Here is a 20,875-nt window from a genome sequence, read left to right as displayed (position 1 = left end):
TTAGAATGGAGAAGTTAAATAATTAAAGACATTCAAATGCAGTCGCACCTTCAAAAACAAACACATGATCAAACCAACGAGCACTTATTGAGTATTGGCATGAGTGATGATCTGGTGGTGTCATCAGATTTGAATGAAATGAATTCTCAAAATGACAAGTCTGATTTTGTGTTTCCTAAAAAAATATGGCAGAGTCAAATCCCAGGAACATAACAATATCTTACTTTCAAATAAATTTGAGGTGCTAGTCTTTGCTGAAAATGGCAAAAACAGCAAAAGTCTGTTCCAGGAAATGTGTGTTGTGGATAACAGACATACAAGTATACAATCTAAAAGTGGTAAGAATTGTGAACAGAGGACTAAATGAGTGCAATGGCAGATGGTCATGGTTGTGGAATTACTCATCTTCTCAGTGAACAACCCACAGTAAATGCAAGCACCTTCATAAAGCCTGGTGCATCTATGTCCGAAATATGTAAACACACATGGTTCACCGATGTAGTAAGTTTTTCCTCACAGGATTATGTTGTGCTCTGCGGTGGATCAAATGATGTAAACAAAAACACAATGCAAAAAGCAAAACTGGAATTAAAAAAGTGCTTAGCACAGCTGACGCACACAAATGTTTCATGCTGAACATCGCACACCAACATGCCTTACTAGCGTGGTCAGGGTTAAACAAGGAAATTAATGCTGTCAATGAACAAATATCAGCATTATGAAAATATTTCAAAAATGTAAAAATCCTGGATGTTAGCAACATCAGCTGCAGATTCCACACCACACATGGGATACACCGTAATAGCCAAGGGAAAAAACTGATCATTAAAAATATAAATGATAATATCAACAACACGAATCAAATAACCAAAAGCACAACCCTCTTAAGCTGGCACCCTCACAGCACAGCTGAGACAACACCAACATTTTTACTACGAAGAAACCTCAGAATTTTTATGGTGAATCACACAAGGGATGTGCAGCATAAATCATCTGATTCATTTTACCTGGGGCAGCCAGATGAAAGTAGTCAAGAATTGTGTGTGTCCAACCAGCCAGGCATCAAAACAAAAAGAGTGTTTTTCTTGCATATTAATATAGAGTCAATGAAAAATTAACTTGAAGAAATTGAACACTGGTTGGAAGAATTAAATTGTGATTTTTTGCTAGTAAATGAACACTGGGTAATTCATAGTGAACTTTAATTAAGTGTACCTTATTGATACCAATCAGCAACATATTACTGTAGAACAAATTTGAAGCATGTTGGTGTTTCAATCTATATGCGAGAAACAAATAATTTGGAATCTGAAGCGATACATATAATTTTTCTATGTGTAGAAGCAGTTTTTGAAATTTCATCAATATTGACAGCAAGTCAAGAACTAATAGCTGTATCAGTGTACCACTCCCCAAGTAATAATGAAGAATTATTCATAGAAAATATTGAAAAACTGATAATAATGCTCTTAAAATATAAAAATTGCAGAGTTCTGATATTTGATGATATAAAATAGACATTAGGTAAAAGACCACAAGCATCTATTACACACATTAAGATCACGTAACTTCTGTTGTCTAAATGATACACCCATCAGGCTCAATGCATGCTTAGATAATATAATCTGCAACTTTCAGCTACATAAAACTGAATTTGGTACTGTAAACTTCATATATCAGATCACGCAGAACTGTAGCTTAGGCAGCCTCTAATCAACAAACCACACAGTTCTTCAGCTGAACTAGGAAGAGTAATCAGGCCACTCAATTAACATAAACTGAATCAGTTAAAAACAAATCTTAATCACATAAACTGGGATACAGTACCCACTTATGATGTGTCTGCTAATGAATCAACGAAGAAATTTCTAGAGTTGCTAGTAGAAAACCTTGACCCAGATTGTCCCAAATATAAAAAAATACATAAGGCAGCACCAGAGTAATAAACCACAGAAAGCAACAAATCAAGCTGAGAAAAAAACTTACACAGCAGTGAGGAGATAGTATTGATCTGAAATTAGAGCAGCCAAGAGGTAACCCAATGCCAGTTACATAACAAACTCGACAAATAAGTGTAAAGCAGCACAGAAAGTTATCAAAGCAGAGATAAGCTTTGAAAATATGTATAACAACATTCCAATTCAACCAAACATCTTGAGTGCACACTTTACCAGTTCTGGCTCAAATTACAAACTCACTGAAGATGCAAATAAAACTGAATTTTTGCGTTCTGCTCTAGATAGTAAGCAACATGACAACTTCTGCTGGTCTCATGTAACCTACAGACAAGTTAGAGAAGCAACTGCTAAACTTAGCAACCCAACAGCAGAAGACTTCTATGAACTTTCAAGTTATGTAATAAAAAAATTTAAAGAAAGACATTATAGTGCCACTAACTAAAAACATCAACCAAATGCTACATGAAGAAATCTTCCCAAATTGCCTAAAAATTACTATTGTAAAACCTATCCATAAGAAAGAAGATGAAACATCTCCTGATGTCATCTTTGGTTTTGGAGGAGAAGTAACTGGGGTCGCATTCCTGGATCTCAGTGCTGCATATGACACAGTTAACCATAAGTTGCTTACCCAGAAAGTGTATAATGTCACTAAGGACTACACCCTTTCTATGTTCGTGCAATGTCTGCTACAAAACAGACGCTACTATGTAACCTTACAATCTAAAAACAGCCGTTGGAGGACACAGAAAAATGGACTTGCACAGGGTAGTGTCTTGGCTCCAATATTATTTAACATCTATACCAATGATCTTCCCATCAGCCGCCGGACACGAATGTTCATATATGCTGATGATGCAGCAGTGGCCACACAGGATAAAACCTTTGAACAAGTGGAGGAGAATCTCACAGGAGCCTTAACAGAACTTGCTACCTATTACGACGGCAATAATCTCAAACCAAACCCTAGTAAGTCTCAAGTATCCGCCTTCCATCTTAGGAACAAACAAGCCAAACGGAAACTCCGAGTCATGTGGCAAGGGGAAGAGCTGAAACATACAAACAGCCCAAAATACCTGGGAGTAACATTGGACAGAGCACTTACTTTTAAGCAGCACTGTCACAACACTAAAAAAAAGGTCTGTGCCAGGAACAACATACTGCGGAAGCTAACAGGTTCATCGTGGGGAGCTCAACCACATGTTTTGCGCACCACGGGTCTGGTGCTGAGTATCTCAGCAGCGGAATATGCGGCGCCAGTTTGGAGGAACTCTGCTCACACTAAGCAAGTTGACGTCGCCGTAAACGAAACTGTACGTATTGCCACAGGATGCCTCAAACCAACTCCCACAGACATCATTTACCCCATCATAGGCATAGCACCACCCACTATCCGCAGACAAGTAGCCGCCGAGATCGAAAGATCAAAACAAAAGAATGATCCTCGACACCCGTTGCATATGCACCGAAAACAACGTGTCTGGCTGAAATCCCGCAGGAGTTTCATTGAAACTACTGAAGAGCTCGTCACCAAACCCGCCGCAAGGCGGCTATCTCTTTGGGAAGAAATGGTGCCACACTCCACAATGGATCTACTTGAGGAGGGATCTGCAGGATTTCAACTACCTTTTACAACTTGGAGGTCATTAAACCGGCTGCGCACTGGAGTAACTGGGTGCAAATCAAACCTATTTAAATGGGGTTACAGTGATGGCGACAGGTGTGAATGCGGAGCAATACAGGACTTGGACCACCTACTGATCTGCCCAGATATGTCTATGACATGCACTAAAGATGATATTTTGAAAGTCAATGACAAAGCAATCTACGTTGCTAATTTCTGGGAAGGGAAGATATAATTGGTGCATCCGGACACGGAAGAAGAAGAAGAATCTCCTGATAACTATATCCCAGTTCACTCATACCAATCATATAAAAAATAATAGAATATTGTATGCACAAACAGATTAACCAGCTCTTTGAGAAAAATAATCTACTTAGCTCCTCACAATATGGTTTCAGACCTCATCTTTCCATTGTCAAAGCAGTTGAGACTCTCATCACAAAAGTATATGATTCTTTAGTGGCTAAGAAAACAACCTGTACAAATTTTCTAGATTTGAGGAAAGCTTTTGATATTGTCTCCCATAGTATACTTATCAAAAAGCTCCAGTACTACGGAGTTGGAAAAAATGTTCGTCACCTTATTGCACCATACCTAAGCAACAGAAAGCAGATGGTAACTATAAACAACCAAAGATCAGACTTATTACCCATTACAAAGGCATTGCATAGGCTCAGTAGGGGGTCCATTCCCATTAATTGTACATATAAATGTCTTACCCTTGCCATGTCGGGTAGTATTATATGCAGATGAAACAACTCTAAATCACACAAGTTGATGATCTAGAGGAGCTGTGACATAATGTAAATGTAATAATGAACCAATGCACTAACTGGTTCCAGGCAAATTATTTACAAACTAATAACAATAAAACTGAACACATTATTTTTGATTTAAGTGTTTCCAATGAAGATAAATTCCAAGATTCTCTTGGAGTAAGTGCTGCTATACACTGATTAGCCAGAACATTATGACCACTGACCTGCTATCAGTGTAAACCCATCCAGGTGATGGCAGCGTTATCTGGCAAGGAATGACTGCTAGTCAGACACAAACACGGTGCACGTAGTATCAATGAGTTTGGTGTCCGTGTGTAGAATGGGAAAGGCATGTGATGTATGTGAGTCCGATCAAAGGTGATTGTGATGGCCCAGAGACCTGGCATTAGTGTTTCAGAAACTGCACAGCTTGTCAGGTGTTCCAGGAGTGCTGTGGTGGGTATCTTCGGCACGTGGCAAAACCGAGATGGAACCACGTCCAGACATTGTGGGGTCGGGTGCCCACCCATCATTACAGATGTTGGACATTGTAGGCTGGGCAGACTGGTTAAACAGGACAGGCTGTGAACTGTGGCAGAATTAACATTAGACTTTAATGCTGGGTAATGATGGGCCTCCACAGCCAATGAGCCATGTGTGTGCTAATATTAACACTATGACATCAGCAACTATGACTGAAATGGGCACCTGACCATTGGCACTGGGTGTTGGTGCAGTGGTACAGTGTTGCATTGTCTGATGAATAATCCAGATACCCTCCTCATCATGTCGATGGGAGGATGCGAACCCATCATCTTGCATGGGAACAGCTTCTTGACACCTGTGCTGTGGGATGGAGACAAGCTGGCAGCAGTTCCATTGTGCTATGGGGAACATTCTGATGGGTATCTATGGATACAGTGGAGCTCATGTAGTGTACCATGATGGCCAAGGAGGATACACTTGCTCCTACCAAGGCTTCTTTGCTTCTATGCCATGACATGTCACCACTGTTATCCATGCCAAAGGTGTACATACCGACTACTACTTAGGGGTCATAATGTTCTGGCTGATTAGTGTACATCTGATAGCCATTTTTTTGCCATTTCAATACAATGTTTGAGCTGGGGCACTTACCCCATAGAAGAGTTCCATAGGTAAGGTGGGAGTTGAAAAATGCAAAATGTGCATATACTAACAGGGTTTTGCTTACATTATTCCTAGGTTTGTACAGCAAATAAATCACTAAAGACAGTTTTGAGCACAAATCTTCTGTGTGACCCATCCAGCCCATTACACCAATAACATTTAAAACATTTGAAGATGAATAAATTGCATTCTATTCTACTTTATTCTACTCAGGTTTCATTCACATTCACAAACTGCACAAAAAATCCTACAGGCTGCACCTAAATATCTGTTTGTCAAAAGCCTGTAATTTCATTTCTCAGCATATGCAAGTTTTTTTCATGTGCAATTTCTTCTTCTTCAAAAACAATCACATGATCAAACCAACGAGCACTTATTGAGTATTGGCATGAGTGATGATCTGGTGGTGTCATCATATTTGAATGAAATGAATTCTCAAAATGACAAGTCTGATTTTGTGTTTCCTAAAAAAAAAATATGGCAGAGTCAAATCCCAGGAACATAACAATATCTTACTTTCAAATAAATTTGTTTAAATGAAGTGAACTCATTCCACTGTGATGTCTACAATATCAGCACAGTGCATACATTCATTCTATGATCTTCTATTAGTACATCATGTTGATCTCTTAATGGTGTCATTAATAGCAGAACAGAGATTACATCAACTTGTGAGATAGTGCACCCATGTTTAAAATCATTAACTCAGAAGTACATATTTTGCAGTATCAGAGCAACATTTGTATGAAATTGATTTAATTTGGTTTTGATTTGCACAGCTACTAAATCCTTCAATGAAAATGTTTAATTACTACATGACACTCAATTTCCTCTGTTTTGTGTGTTATCAATCACACTAAAAACTTCAGATTCTTTCCTCTTGAAACTTTCAATACAAGCATTACAAGAGATGAGGTTACTAACTCTGAGATGCAGTTTAAGAAAATTTCCACATTTGCTTAGTAATTTACTTCATTTATCTATTTGTACTTGTAAGCGAGTAAAAATGCTTACATGTTATAGTATACATGATGATTATGAGTGAAAGTACCACCAAATACAATTGTTATGCAATTATAACATATAAACAGTAAAATAAACTTGAAGGGTTTGGACCAGAAAATCCCAATGAGATATTTCAGTGCAATGGGCTCCCCAAAATTAAAACCTTGTATGTAATATTCTGATGAAAAGTTGACTACTTGTTACTCTTCACTGAAGAAACAGTGAGCAGAATGATTCATTTAGGTATGTTACAATTGTGATTCCCCGCCCAAGTTGAACCAGAGAACATCATTTGTAACAAGATGGTGCATCTTCTTAATGGTATAATTCTGCACATCACTCAGTACATGAAATTTTTTCCTGTTACTAAGTTTGCCATAATGAACAGGCTAATCTGTTGGCTCACAAATATATAGTTGACTAAAACACACACAGTTACAGATAACCATTTGTATATGGAGCTACAATGCAAACGCTCATACCAAGATACACTTTCTTATTGTGGGTAACTGTCTGTTTGTGATTAACTGGTTTCATCCAGCATGCAACATGTGAAATGCTCTTAGAGCTTCATCTGTTGTTAATGAAGGAGTCGGCACTTCTGTCTATCAAACACAAGATACATCTTGAGAATGACTAAGCACCCCATTTTGGACACCTCTTATTCCACAATTCTCTCCCAGCAGTTACAATGATATCTGCACCAAACACAGGACTCCCAGATTTCCTTCCACAGTGTGAGAATACTAGATGTAATTGATATCTCTGATCAATGTCCATAAATCCCTAGACTTCTACCACTTTCCTGGTAAATTTGTTCATCATTATCCCTTACACATTGCCTTCTTCTGTTTTGCAGGCACATGCTTTTATTGATGGCGATTCAGGTTTTTCACATGGTTATGAGTTTGTATCTCCTCATTCACTATCATTTTGGCCTTTTACCTGACATCTTTTGTGATGCCTTGATATTTATATATTCCGATTTTTATTTTTAGTATTTCTTACTATGTTGTATACCAACACTCAAGCTATGAATATTTAAAACTGAGTAACATACAAGGTTTTTTGACATTTTTTTTAAAAGCCAGCAACAAGTACAGGAAGCAGTATTACGAACATGTGCCAACAGCAGAGAAATATTATGATCTAATACCAACCGTGTCCTGCTGATAGCTTGTCCTACTCTGTTACGAGCAACAACTTTGTAGATTCCCACGTCAATATGTAATGCAGGTTCTAATCGCAAAAATGAACGTCCTTCTTCATCTTCTCTCACCTTAACACGGTTGCTCTCTAATACCACCTGATCATTCCTGGTAACAAAACATAAAAATCAAATTGTACAATGATTCTACAACTACTACTAAAATTTTTATAATATTTTCAATGAAAATAATTAATAACAAGCAGGTGACATACTTGAACCACTGAACAACTGGTTTTGGTTCGCCAACTACAAGGCATGATAATTCAGCTGGCTGATCCTCAAGAATTGGCAGAGGAGTCTGTGGTTTTTCTCGGAAGAATGGAGGCTGCAAGACATACCAAAATTACCATTACTTTAAAATACTTACTTAAGTTAGTAAGTGTTATAAAGTAAAATTGTTCTATGGCTGTCGTAAATCTCTCACCAAATCCAGTAAAATATACATATGACAATGGAAAGTCCTAGGTGGAACACAAATAATAGGAATGAAGCTCACAACTTGCTGTATAGCTGAGGTGTTGAATGTTCGGTAGGTACACAAATAAGACTGAAATTCAGTTTTGTGTATGTGCTTATCAACCACTCAATGTCTCATTTACATGGTACATTGTTACTTTTATTTCTTGCATTCGTTATATTTCACCACTACAATCTACTTCATTTTAAATAACCAGAGAATTATTTTTCTTACTCCTAAGACTTCATAAAGACATTATCAATTGGTGAAATCAAACAATAGAAAGTGTAGGATCAAATATCAACAATATTATGAACAGGATAGATTGCTACTCACAAGACATGTTGAGTTGCAGACAGGTACTATGAAAAGACTGTCATATTTATGGTAATATTAATCTATCCTTTTCATAATATTATTTACTGGTGAATTATTTCCAAGTGAAAATAAGGATATCCTGGGGACTACTGGGCAAAAGTAGTAAGTAATGTTGGTATTTCAGTTGCTGCAACTTAGGGAAACTTGGGAGTCAGAAAAAGATGGAAAAACTTGAAGCCACATAAATGTTTCCTTAGTTACTTGGCATAATGAGAATGTTGTAAGAAAAATATATGAAGCTGAAAGATTCTACCTACAGCTCTAACTTGCGCAAAGCAGTTAGTCTGTTAGGAGAAGGAATCAGGATGTAAGTAAAATGAGCAAGAAAATTTTGCTAAATATAAACCTCGAGAACATACAAACAAATCTTCTGTAGAAAAAGTATTTATTCATTTTTCAGGAAAGCAGTTCTTCAGAAAAGATAGGTAAAAAGTTCCTTTCACTTTCAAAATGAATCTGAAGCATTTGCCACCTGATGAAATGGTAAAAAAGGATTTTTAAACAATTATGGAGAGTTTTAGAGAACAGACCACTTAGTGCAAGAGATAATGGAAAATATGTACACAATGAACAAGGAATATTTTTCCTATCCCTTTTAAGCTAACAGTCACTAACTTCTCTAATTATTAAGCAAAAGCATGCTAAAGGTAGTACTTGTTTTAGCTACCTGTCCTTCTCTCTTGTATTCAATTATGGCCTCTGCTTCTGCATGCCCATCCAACCTAGTTCCAAGCTCATGTCTTAAACGCCGAAGTGAATACACTTCCCCTGAGCCATATTTATTTATGCGTTCTTTTCTTTCATCATCTATTTCTTCATCCATAACATCAGTGAAACGACGCCGTTCTCGTATTACAGGTGTCTGTGAACAAAGTTTATTTTTTTTATTGTTAACAAATATGAATATAAAGGGACTCTTTTTCTTACACATCTATAAGAATGTAGACACTGACCCTCCAGTCATATGGAGCAGTTTCTGTCAAGTGTGCTGAATAACCAGGAGCCCTGTTTGCTGCAACTTTCATGTATTCTCGCAATCGCACGGGAAAGTCGACATCACGCAACTGAAGCAGATATGTATCAGGACCATACTGGTAGCTGTAACAGACAATGTACATAAGCAGGAATGCAGAAAATGATGCAATTTATGTATGAGTATGAAAGTGAAGCAAAATGAAGGTACACATGGCCCAGTAATATTCATATGTAGGTGTTCTTGGTGAGTTGTAACTTTAGATTTATTGACGCATTACTTTTTGTACAAGAATGCACAAAAGCAATTCTTATTTGGAAATCTAATACAGAAGCGAAACACTAAGCCATTTGCAAAATGTCCCCATAGTCTGACACTTTGCATTGCCATCTAAATCAGTAAACACCATGGAATATCAAAATTTACAATGACATGCTTAAAATGCCACAGGTATTGACAGTCAACATGAAGTGTGAGGCCTAAAGGATGATGGTTACTTTTTTCAGTGATGCTGCATATGGAGAGAAGTCAAGCTTTTAAATGTGCACAAAATTCCATTCTCTTTGGTGTTAGTCACCCCCATGCGTATGTGCATTTGTCGTGCTTTACATTTCACATTGTTTTTGTGTGATACAGTGAAGTTGCAGGGTTCAGTTTTAGCATGATAGTGCAATGGGAGGTACAAAATTAGCTAAATTGCAAAACCTGCACATTTCTCATGTTTATACTTATACTTATGTATATAAGGTGACTCCCAGCATTTCCTTCGTCATCGAGTAAAATCAAGTGCATCACATAAATTCATTTTGAAAACTTAGGTACAAAAACTTCACACAAAACTTAAACATGTTTTTCATGTTATGTGATAGATTGTGTAGTATTGAATAGTCAGTTGTCAACATAGCCTGTGCTTTTCAGGAATGTGATAATTATATTGTGTACTGTAGTATTATATCACAAATTGTAAACTTAACTGTGCTTTTCAGAAACTACGGCTGTAGTATTCTCATTTACAACTAGCAGTTCCCAAATTTTGTAATATATTTATCTGAGAAAGGTATATTTTTTAGAAGTTTCAGACACTTGCAAAAATTTTGGTAAGTTATGAGTGTTTTGCATAACTCTTTTGTAGTAAATTTGTGTTTGTGATTTACAGTTACTGAAAATAAGTAACATCTCATGTCACACCAGTTCTCTCTTTTAATAGGAGAGTATATTGTCTGCATTTGATGTAAATTAATGCTACTGTTGAATTTTGCTAGTGAACATAATCTGAAAATCATTTCAGAGAAACAGTAAAATTTGTACTCATCTGGACCCACTGAGTTTATACCTCATATCGAAATACTATACCAAACTTTTTACCTTCCAGAGATAACCTGAAGATGGCAATCACACTGAAAGAGGTCTATTGTAATAAACAATATAATTGAACACGTTAGTGTCTTGATCTCATAGCGTAATGGTAAAAGCACCCACCCAACTAACCAATAGGTTCACAGTGCTGTCTTCCACCAAAACTGAAACTGGGCCAGCGAGACTCGCTTCACCTGTTAGGAACACTTGCTGTGTTCTGTGTCAAGGGGCAGTGAACATAAAGGGGTTTGGGTCTATTAATAGTTGGTAGTTAAAACGTTTGTTGAATAGTTGTATGTCTTAGGGAAATGATAGCAAGGAATGGGAAAGAACACTGGCTGCACTTAGTGAGTGTGCCTGTGGACCTCATTCAGCATTTTGAAAAGGATATTTCAGTAGTCATTGAAAGAACAGGGTGCAACCAACTGCAGACTGTGTTGCATCTTGGAAAAAATGATGCCTGTTGTCTGGGCTCTGAGGTCACACTTGGATCATTCCAGCAACTAGCAGAGAAGGTTGAGAAACCCAGTCTTCCTCATGGAATTTCAATAAAGTTCACATTCTGTGGTACTGTCCCCAAAACAGACTGTGGCCCTTTGGTTCTGAGTGGAGGGGAATGCTTTAACCACAAACACCAAAAGTTCTGTGTCAAGCTAGGCTGTGACTTCTTAGACTTGTGCAACAAGGTTAAGAGTTGGAGGGTCCCCCTAAATAGTTCAGGCATGCAATGCTCATCAGAGGCAACTCAACTACCTGGAGGGGGGGGGGGGGGGGGGGGGGGGGAAGGGTGCATACAAGACTTTTTTTTTAGATTAGCAGACTCTTCATCCAATCCAGATAAAAACAACTATAGGAAAACTTAGAAGTATTAGGGTAAGACCAAATGAAATGCCTCCCACAGATCAGAGTATCAAAATCCTAGTGCTTAACTGCTAAAGCATTTACAATGAAGTGGCAGAGTTTGAACTACTCATAAAAAGCATTGAAACTCATATAATACCAGGCACAGAAAGGTTCTTAAAACCTAAAGTTGACAGTAGTGAGATCTTTGGGGAAAATTTAAGCATACACTGAAGAAAAGGGGAATGGGGAGATGGAGGTTATATTTGCCACAGTAAACAAGACATTGAAATACATAGAGAAAGCAATTAAAGCTGCATGTGACACGGTTGGGTCAAGCCTCGGCATCAAGAATGGGCATACAATAATAACAGGATCCTTCTATTAACCACCAGACTCACCTCCTGATGTAAGCAAGAACTTCAGAAAAACCTCATTTTGTTTGTACATAAATTCCCTAATCATACTGTAATCACTGGAAGAGACTTTAATCATCCAATGATCAATTGGGATAATTATAGTTGTGTTAAAGGTGGGTGTGACAAGACATCCTGCCATGCTCAGCACATGTCACACCTGTCTACAAGAAGGTTACTAGAAGTGGTCCACAAAACCACCCTCCATTACCCTTGACATCCATTTCTCGTAGAATCTTAGACCATCTTCTGAGCTCAAAAATAATGAGGTTTCTTGAATGGAACAACCTCCTCCCTGGCAATCAGCATGGATCTTGAAAACACAGATCATGTGAAACCCAGCTCGCACTTTTCTCATGACATTCTGTAGCCAAGGATCACAGCAGTCAGGTACATGCAGTATTTCTTGATTTCAGAGAAAAATTTGACTCAGTACCATATATACACTTATTGTGTAAAGTACAATTGCATAGGGCATCAGGTGAAACTTGTGTCTGGATTGAGGATTTCTTGGTAGAGAGGACACAGAGTATTATCTTGGATGGAGAGTCATCGACAGATGTAGAAGTGACTGAAGGAAGTGCATAGGGTCCCTTGGTGTTCATGTTTCATATTAATGTCCTTGCAGACAATATTAATAGTAACCTCAGCCTTTTTGCAGATGATGCAGTTATCCACAATACAGTACTATCTGAATGAAGCTGCACAAATATTCACTTAGACTTTGATAAGATTTCAAATGGTGCAGTGTTTGGCAACTTGCTTTAATTGTTCAGAAATGTAAAATTCAGCAGTTCACAGAATGAAAAAAAACATGGTATCCCATGAATACAAAATAAGTGAGTCACAGTTGGAGCCATTAAACTCTCCAAAGAGCTGGGTGTAACATTTTGTAGGAATGTGAAATGGAATGATCACATAGTCTCCACCATGGCTAAAGCATGCAGCACACTTTGGTTGATCAGAAGAATACTTGGGAAATGAAATCAGCCTACAAAGGAGATTGCTTACATATCATTACATATCATATTCTATAATATTGCTTAACTGTTTGGAGCGTGTTATCAGATAAAAGTGATGGGGGATACTGAACATATATAGAAAAGGGGAGCACAAATGGTAACAGGTTTGTTTGACCTGAGGGAGAGTGACACACAGATGTTCTCTCAAAACTGAACTGGCAGACTATCTCAAGAATCTCAAGACAGCCTTCTTACAAAGTTTTGGGAACTGACTTTGAATGATGACATTAGGAATATACTACAGCTCTCTACGTATTGCTCCCATAGAGATTGTGAGGAAAAGATAATACTAATTACAGAATGCATAGAGGCATTTAAACAATGATTCTTCCCACATTCCATAAGTGAATGGATCAAGAAAAAGGTCTAATAACTGGTATGTTGGTGTGCACTCTCTGACATGCACTTCACAGTCATTTGCAAAGTATAGATATAGATAGGTAAATTTGTCTTAGAGGGAATGAGAGATTACCAACAGCCAGCCAGAGTGGCCGTGCGGTTCTAGGCGCTACAGTCTGGAACCACGAGACTTCTACGGTCGCAGGTTCAAATCCTGCCTCGGGCATGGATGTGTGTGATGTCCTTAGGTTAGTTAGGTTTACGTAGTTCTAAGTCCTAGGGGACTGATGACCTCAGTAGTTAAGTCCCATAGTGCTCAGAGCCATTTGAACCAACATTACCAACACTTACTTCCTTATGTAGTTTAAGGGGTATAATTAAAATTATTTAAATGAATACGGATGAAAATAATCATTCAGAGATTACACAGCAGTTGCAATCAAATCTTTATCAAAGATCGGTTTTAAAAATTTAAGCAAATAAAACTTGAGATGATGTCAAAAACAATACCATAAATACACATGGCTGATTGATTGCACACAATATAGATTAATTACACACAATGTACTCACATCAAAAAAAAGTTTTGCATCACCCCGGTTCCCAGAACTCCTGAAGATAGACGATGACTATGGATATTGTATCACAGACACAGTCCCTTTGACTGTTCAGAGACATCACTAAACCTGCCCAAAGACGTAAACAACCATGCATAAGCAGCACCTATTAGATGAAGGGGGTGAGACAGCCGATCAGTCCCATTCATTCCACCAGGAAGGAGGTACATCGCTCATGTTGGCTGTTGTTCAACCATGCCTAGACAGTCAATACCACGGTTCGATCACGTCCACACTGATACTTTGTGCCAGGAAGGGCTCTCAACAAGGGAAGCATCTCGGAGTGAACCAAAGTGATGTTGTTTGGACATGGAGGAGATACAGGGAGACAGGAAATGTTGATGAGATGCCTCACTCAGGCCACCCAAAGGCTACTACTTAAGTGGATGACTGCTACCTATGGATTATGGCTCCAAGGAACCGTGACAGCAATGCCACCATGTTGAATAATGCTTTTCATGCAGTCACAGGACATTATGCTATGACTCAAACTGTGCGCAATAGGTTGCATGATGCGCAACTTCACTCCCAACATCCATGGCAAGGTCCATCTTTGCAACCACGACACCATGCAGCGCAGTACAGATGGGCCCAACAACATGCCGAATGAACCACTCAGGATTGGCATCATGTTCTCTTCACCAATGAGTGTCGCATATGCCTTCAACCAGAGAACCATTGGAGTTGTGTTTGGGGGCAACCCGGTCAGGCTGAACACCTTAGACACAGACACACTGTCCATAGAGTGCAGGAAGGTGGAGGTTCCCTGCAGCTTTGGGGTGGCATTATGTGGGGCCAATGTCCACCGCTGGTAGTCATGGAAGGCGCTGTAATAGCTGTAAGGTATGTGAATGCCATCCTCCAACCAACAGCACAACCATATCGGCAGCATATTGACAAGGCATTCATCTTCATGAACGACAATTCATGCCCCCATCATGCACATTTTGTGACATACTTTCTTCACAATAATGAAATCACTCGATAAGAATGGCTAGACATGTTCTCCAGAAAGGAACCCTATTGAGCATACCTGGGATAGATTGAAAAGGGCTGTTTATGGACAATGTGACCCACCGACCACTCTGAGGGATCTATGCCGAATTGCCATTGAGGAGTGGGACAATCTGGAACAACAGTGCCTTGATGATCTGGTGGATAGAATGCCACAACGAATACAGGAATGCATCAATGCAAGAGGACGTGCTACTGGGTATTAGAGGTACCGGTGTTTACAGCAATCTGGACCACCACCTCTGAAGGTCTCGCTCTATGGTGGTACAATGTGCAATGTGTGGTTTTCATGAGCAATAAAAAAGGTGGAAATGATGTTTATGTTGATTTCTATTCCAATTTTGTGTACAGGTTCCAGAACTCTTGGAACAAGGTGTTGCAAAACTTTTTTTGATGGGAGTAGAATGAATAATCACCCATAAAACATATTTAACAGTTCTATACAATCAAATTAGGAGCCAACCCTAGTAACAAAGAAGTTTTAAAAACTCATGTAATCAAACACAGTGGATACACTCTTTGTTATGGTAAAGGTTTTCCTCTTCTCAGTACAAACATGATTACAATGTTAAAATGTGATGTACTAAGTGTGCTTGTTGCACTACATGTAATATTTTCTGACAGGTCCCCTTTTTAGAATAGATATATGTCTGTCAATGGACTGTTTTTTTTTTTTTCCACCTCCTCTCCCAATGCTTAAGATTAGGTGGGCAGTGGAATACCATTTCAGGAAGACCAGGAGACACTGTGGGTAGGATGTTCCTCATTTCCAGGCATGATGAAAAATGGGCAAAGCTCTGGCAAGGTATGAAACCAATTGTTCCACTCCTAGACTAGTAAAATTTATTCATGTTCTTGTGAGTCTTCTGACTATTTATCATTGTACCCAGAAATGAGGAACATCCTACCCACAATTCTTCTACCCTTCTTCAATTAGTATTCCATTGCTCAACTAATTTACACAATATCCTGGTCCCTTATTATGCCACACTCCATGCCAATCCCTTTCCACATGGATAATTTCCCTGTGGAAGAGCCCTGTCCAATTCACCCACCCAGCACACCCTACTCCAGTCTCATTACAGGCTTATCCTATCCACTGTACTCTGCTATGCATTTTATGGTGGTTTGCACAGTACAGATGTAGATAGGTGAATTTGCATTACAGGGAATGAGAGATTACCAGTGCTGGCAAACTGGGAAAGCAGTCATGTCACGTATCAGCTATGCTACAATTTCTGCACTGCATTTTATGTGGGTTTGACCACCAAATAGCTGTCCACTTGAATGAAGGGTCACTGTCAAACTGTGGCCAAGAACAAAGCTGACCACCCAGTGATGGAACACACTGCTGGGCAGAATATGCTTGATTTCAAAGGCTGCTTCACAAACCACGCCATCGGGATCCTTTCCAGAACACCTGGATCCTTTCCAGAACACCTGGTTATTTGAACTATGTAGGTATGAGTTGTCCTTGCAACACATCTTTCGTTCCCATAACCCTTACAGCCTCAATCTCCGCTGACCCCCTGCCCACATTCAACTTTACCTTGCCCAAGGGCGCTAATTTCAATCATCATGCATCCAAATACATCTCCCTGTAGTTTCCATCCCAATTCACTCATCCACATCATCATCATGTTGAGTACACTTGGAGGTGCTGGTGGTGGTATAGTAGTCCTATCCTGAAAACCTGCACCCTCTCCCTCCTGCATTCTTATCCCCTGAACCTGCTGCCTCCCTCCCAGGCATTAAACCCATCAGCTGCCCATCTCCAACCTTCCTTCCCACTCCCTGCCTTCTTTCTGCTCTCAACCACCCCACCCGACACAACCCCACACGCCAGTCACGCTACAGAATTGCAGTCACAAGACGAGTTCTGTAACACAGCAGCAGATTATGGCACAAGTCAGTGTACTGAGAGATAGTGTCTTCTTTAATTGAGAGCTGTGCAGCTGGTGCTATTCTGACCACATTACCATGTCTGTAATTTCAGCATAGACAGCAAGTTAGAACAAAAAATGAATGAGACATTTCATGTGAAACTGGGGAAGCCCTCCATAGTGACACTTGATGTGATTCAACAAGTGTACAGAAATGCTGCAATTAGTTGTGTGTGAAGTGTTTTGAGTGGCATGCAAGCTTCAAGAACAGAAGAACATCCCTGAAAGAAATGAGACGTCAGGACGAACTTCTCCATGCAAAACAACTGAAAATGATGAAATAATTCAGCAACTTGTTCATGAGGATCATTTGAGAACAATCCACAACATTGCTGCCAGTGTCAGTGTGTTGTATGGAACAGTTTTAAGCAATCCTCATGTGTGATTTCAACGTGGAGCATGTTGCTGCCAAGTCCGTGCCCAGGCTGCTGATACAGGAACAGAAGTCTGCCACAGACTCTGTCAGCGTGCTTCAGATGACCTGTCTTTCATATCAAGGATCATTATGACTGATGAAATGTGGATGTACAGCTATGACACTGAGACAAAGTAACAGCTTTCACAGTCAAAGAGTTCATCATCTCTGTGACCAAAAATAATGAGGCAAGGCCGCAATGCAACTAAGTGCACACTTATCATCCTTTCCAATATTTGCAGCATTCTGCATCGCAAATTTGCCCCTATGGATCAGACCACCAGTAGCGAGTTCTACTCCAAGATTTTAAGGTGTTTGAGGAAAACCATACAGTGAAAGCGGTCAGACCTGTGGTGCATGAAAAACTCACCACTCTGTGTCAACAACATAGCCTGTCACCACATTTTATTCACATATGAGTGTCACTCCAAAAACAAAATTATTGTGCTTCAGCACCCAACTTATTTGCCAGAATTTGCTCCTCTGAGCTTTGCCATCTTCCTGAAGATGGAGATCCAGCTCAGAGGTTGCCTTTTTGCCAACACTGCAGAGATCACGAGTGAATCGCATAAGGTGCTCGACATTATTTGAAAAGAAGACTTCCAGGGTGCATTTCAGCAGTGGAAGAAATGCAGGAAGCACTGATTGCCTTACAAGGTGACTATTTCGAATGTGATAAAATGTACATGTAGGTAAGTAAATACAGAACTTTCTCGTAAACACAGCTAGTCTCAAAACTTTTTGATGCCTCCTTGTAGCTCACAAAGGGTTTCATGCAAAACCTAGCAAAATTATCAGTCTTGTTTATACGCCTGTCGGTGACTCAGTTCCCTTACTATTTAGTGACTTGTTACCTTTCATCCTGCATTATTTACATTAATTACTTTAAATGCTTTAAGGAGTAAAGATAACAACTCACAAAACAGTTGTAGTCTGAGTTGTCATGAGGCAAATAAATAAGACTGAAAGTTTTTCTAGCTTTTGGACAAATCCTTCTTCAGAGCAAGTGTTATTTTCCACACCTCCATTAACCATTTTAAGGCAGCTAGCAGCTTTTGTTGGAGAAATAGATATTGTCTAGGCTTCTGAATTCTTGTAGTGCCTCAAGAGATTGTAAGGCAACAGAAGAATTAAATTACATGAATGAAGAAAGTGAGTGTGAGACATGTTCAGATAATTAAATGGTCTGAATACTCTGTGCATATAAACCTACAGAATTCCTGGAAGTACTATAACAAAACTGTGCTTATGTAAGTTACAGTGTCTCATAGAAAATTCACAAAGATGGTAAGAAAATAAAATGATGTGATGGATCATACTTTGACTTGAATGTGTTAGCTGAAAGAAGTGGATCTGAAAAATGTCATGATTTAATTTGTGAATTGACTTTCATGCTAATTTTTCTGAATGTACTAAAGAAAACAGCAGATTGGTGATCTGCGTTGGTAACATTATTACAGACATCAAATGCAAATATCTATCTACTGCTTACACCACAGTATTTCTGCTGACTCAACTACCAAAAGTAGACAAAGTCTCAAGAAAAGTACATAAAAAGAACTTTCAGAAAGGGTAAGTTGGACTTTTTCCACAGTTAACTGAATACTCTAAGCTGATCTCTAGACTACTACTGGTCAAGCAGCAGAAACTATAACTTATTAAATTGCTTTTCAAACAGATTTAATGAATATTTTCTACCCAAAACTTGACAAAGAAAGTAAACAGTGAACTGAAATGAATTATACAAGCAATAAAAAATCTCTTGAGCTAGAAGACATGTTTCCTTAATGAGCTAAAATCTAACAAGAGCTCTGATTTTCTTATTTATGTATATACATATGGGAAAGTTATGTTGGTAGCTAAAAATTTGGTAAATACAATAGAACTCCAATTGCCTGGATGATTTGGGACCAGATGTGACCCAGATAATCAAATCTCTGGACCATTTCAATCAAATCAACTGTGGGTTCTTGGTAGAACATTGTAAATTATCTAAACAAACACTGTTTTTTGCTTTGCTTCACAAATTTTATTACGATCACTGCACATCCTAGGTTTTTGGCTATAAACCCATTTTCAAGCGCATTACTGATTCCAAAGGTGATAAAGCAAAGATAAACATGACGATACGGCAAAGATAAACATCTCAACTTCTTAATGTATTGATCCTTGGTTTAATGTAAAATTACTTCAGTGACCGTTTTCTGACATGTTACATATGGAATTACACCATTCTTCAATTACACTAACATGACTAACATACCAAGGAATAAAGTTACGCATCAGGCTAGAACTTTTTATCTACTTGTAGACTGAGGCCCAAAGTTTTACTTCTCTACACACACACACACACACACACGCACACACACACACACACACACACACACACACACACACACCTGTTATTTTTTTTTAATTTCTAGAATTTCTAGCTGGCTGAGTTTTCCTAATCCTCCTCTGTGTCTAAGATTTCTACTCTTTAATGTATTTGTGGTTTTTGTTAAGGCAGTGTTCGGTGCAGATTGACCTCCCAGTCTGTCCATTGTAGCAAGATTGATACTCTTGGCATATCATCCCATAAACTCCACTTTTTGTGATGGCTGGTAGTTTGTCTTTTGTATTGAACAGGCAACTACCTATTGTCTGAGGGACATAGAAAAGTATGGAGAATCCTTTGCCTTCAGAATGTTGCTTATCCTGCTTGACATTTCCCCTATAAAAGGTAATCTGCACCATTTCTTTTCCAGTTTGTCTGTGGTGTTCATTGGGGACAGTACAGACCTGGCTTGCAGAAACAAGCTGGCTTGTTGCTTAGAGTTTTGTCAATGATGTTGGGGTCGAATTCATTATTTGTGGCCATTCAAAGTCATCCTGGGACACAGGGACAGAAACCAGATGGTTGATCATGTGGTGGAATGCTGCATGTTTATAGGCTATTGGTAAGAAGCTGGGACAAATGCATCAGTGAAGTGACTTTTTGATAAACTTTGAATTTATGGTCATTGTCTTCTGTCTTTAAGGTAATGACCAGGAAATTTATGCTTGGTACCCTTAACTCCATGCTGACCTTTATGTTAGTGTGCCACTGATTCATATTCAGAAGGTTGAAATGCATTTCAGTTTATTCCAAGCTCTTTTTAATGTGGCTATCTTCACTAAATTTCATGCTTCTGCCAATTTGTAAGAGCAGTCTTTTAAATTTAACTTTTAATGAAGAGCCACAAACACCTTTTTAATTTCCATCTTCTACCAAAAGCTTCCTCAACAACTGCCTTCTGTAATGTCACTTCATAGTGTCGATAAATGATTAGTCCATTGTCTGCAGGAAGAGTGTTTTGAAATGTCTATTTTCTCCACAAAGAAGGATTTCTATGGAGTGTGTGAGTGTGTTGTCCAGAATT

The 20,875-nt window shown here is 38.8% G+C and overlaps 1 protein-coding gene across 3 annotated transcripts in view; it reads right to left on the bottom strand.

Moving 5' to 3' along the window:
• The window catches only part of LOC124774939 (obscurin), a 694,794-nt gene that overhangs the window by 42,704 nt on the left and 631,215 nt on the right, over window positions 1-20,875 (bottom strand). For all 3 annotated transcript variants that reach the window (XM_047249630.1, XM_047249632.1, XM_047249631.1), the window contains 4 exons: window positions 9,493-9,637; window positions 9,207-9,401; window positions 7,917-8,029; window positions 7,655-7,810 (listed from right to left, as the gene is read on the bottom strand). In XM_047249630.1, the coding sequence (XP_047105586.1) occupies window positions 7,655-7,810; window positions 7,917-8,029; window positions 9,207-9,401; window positions 9,493-9,637 (609 nt within the window). The remainder of the gene's footprint in view (window positions 1-7,654; window positions 7,811-7,916; window positions 8,030-9,206; window positions 9,402-9,492; window positions 9,638-20,875) is intronic.

Source organism: Schistocerca piceifrons, chromosome 2 (assembly GCF_021461385.2).
Source record: "Schistocerca piceifrons isolate TAMUIC-IGC-003096 chromosome 2, iqSchPice1.1, whole genome shotgun sequence".
Lineage (NCBI taxonomy): Eukaryota > Metazoa > Arthropoda > Insecta > Orthoptera > Acrididae > Schistocerca > Schistocerca piceifrons.
Note: the sequence above shows the minus strand (reverse complement) of the source record. Positions and strands in the feature narration are given on the sequence as shown.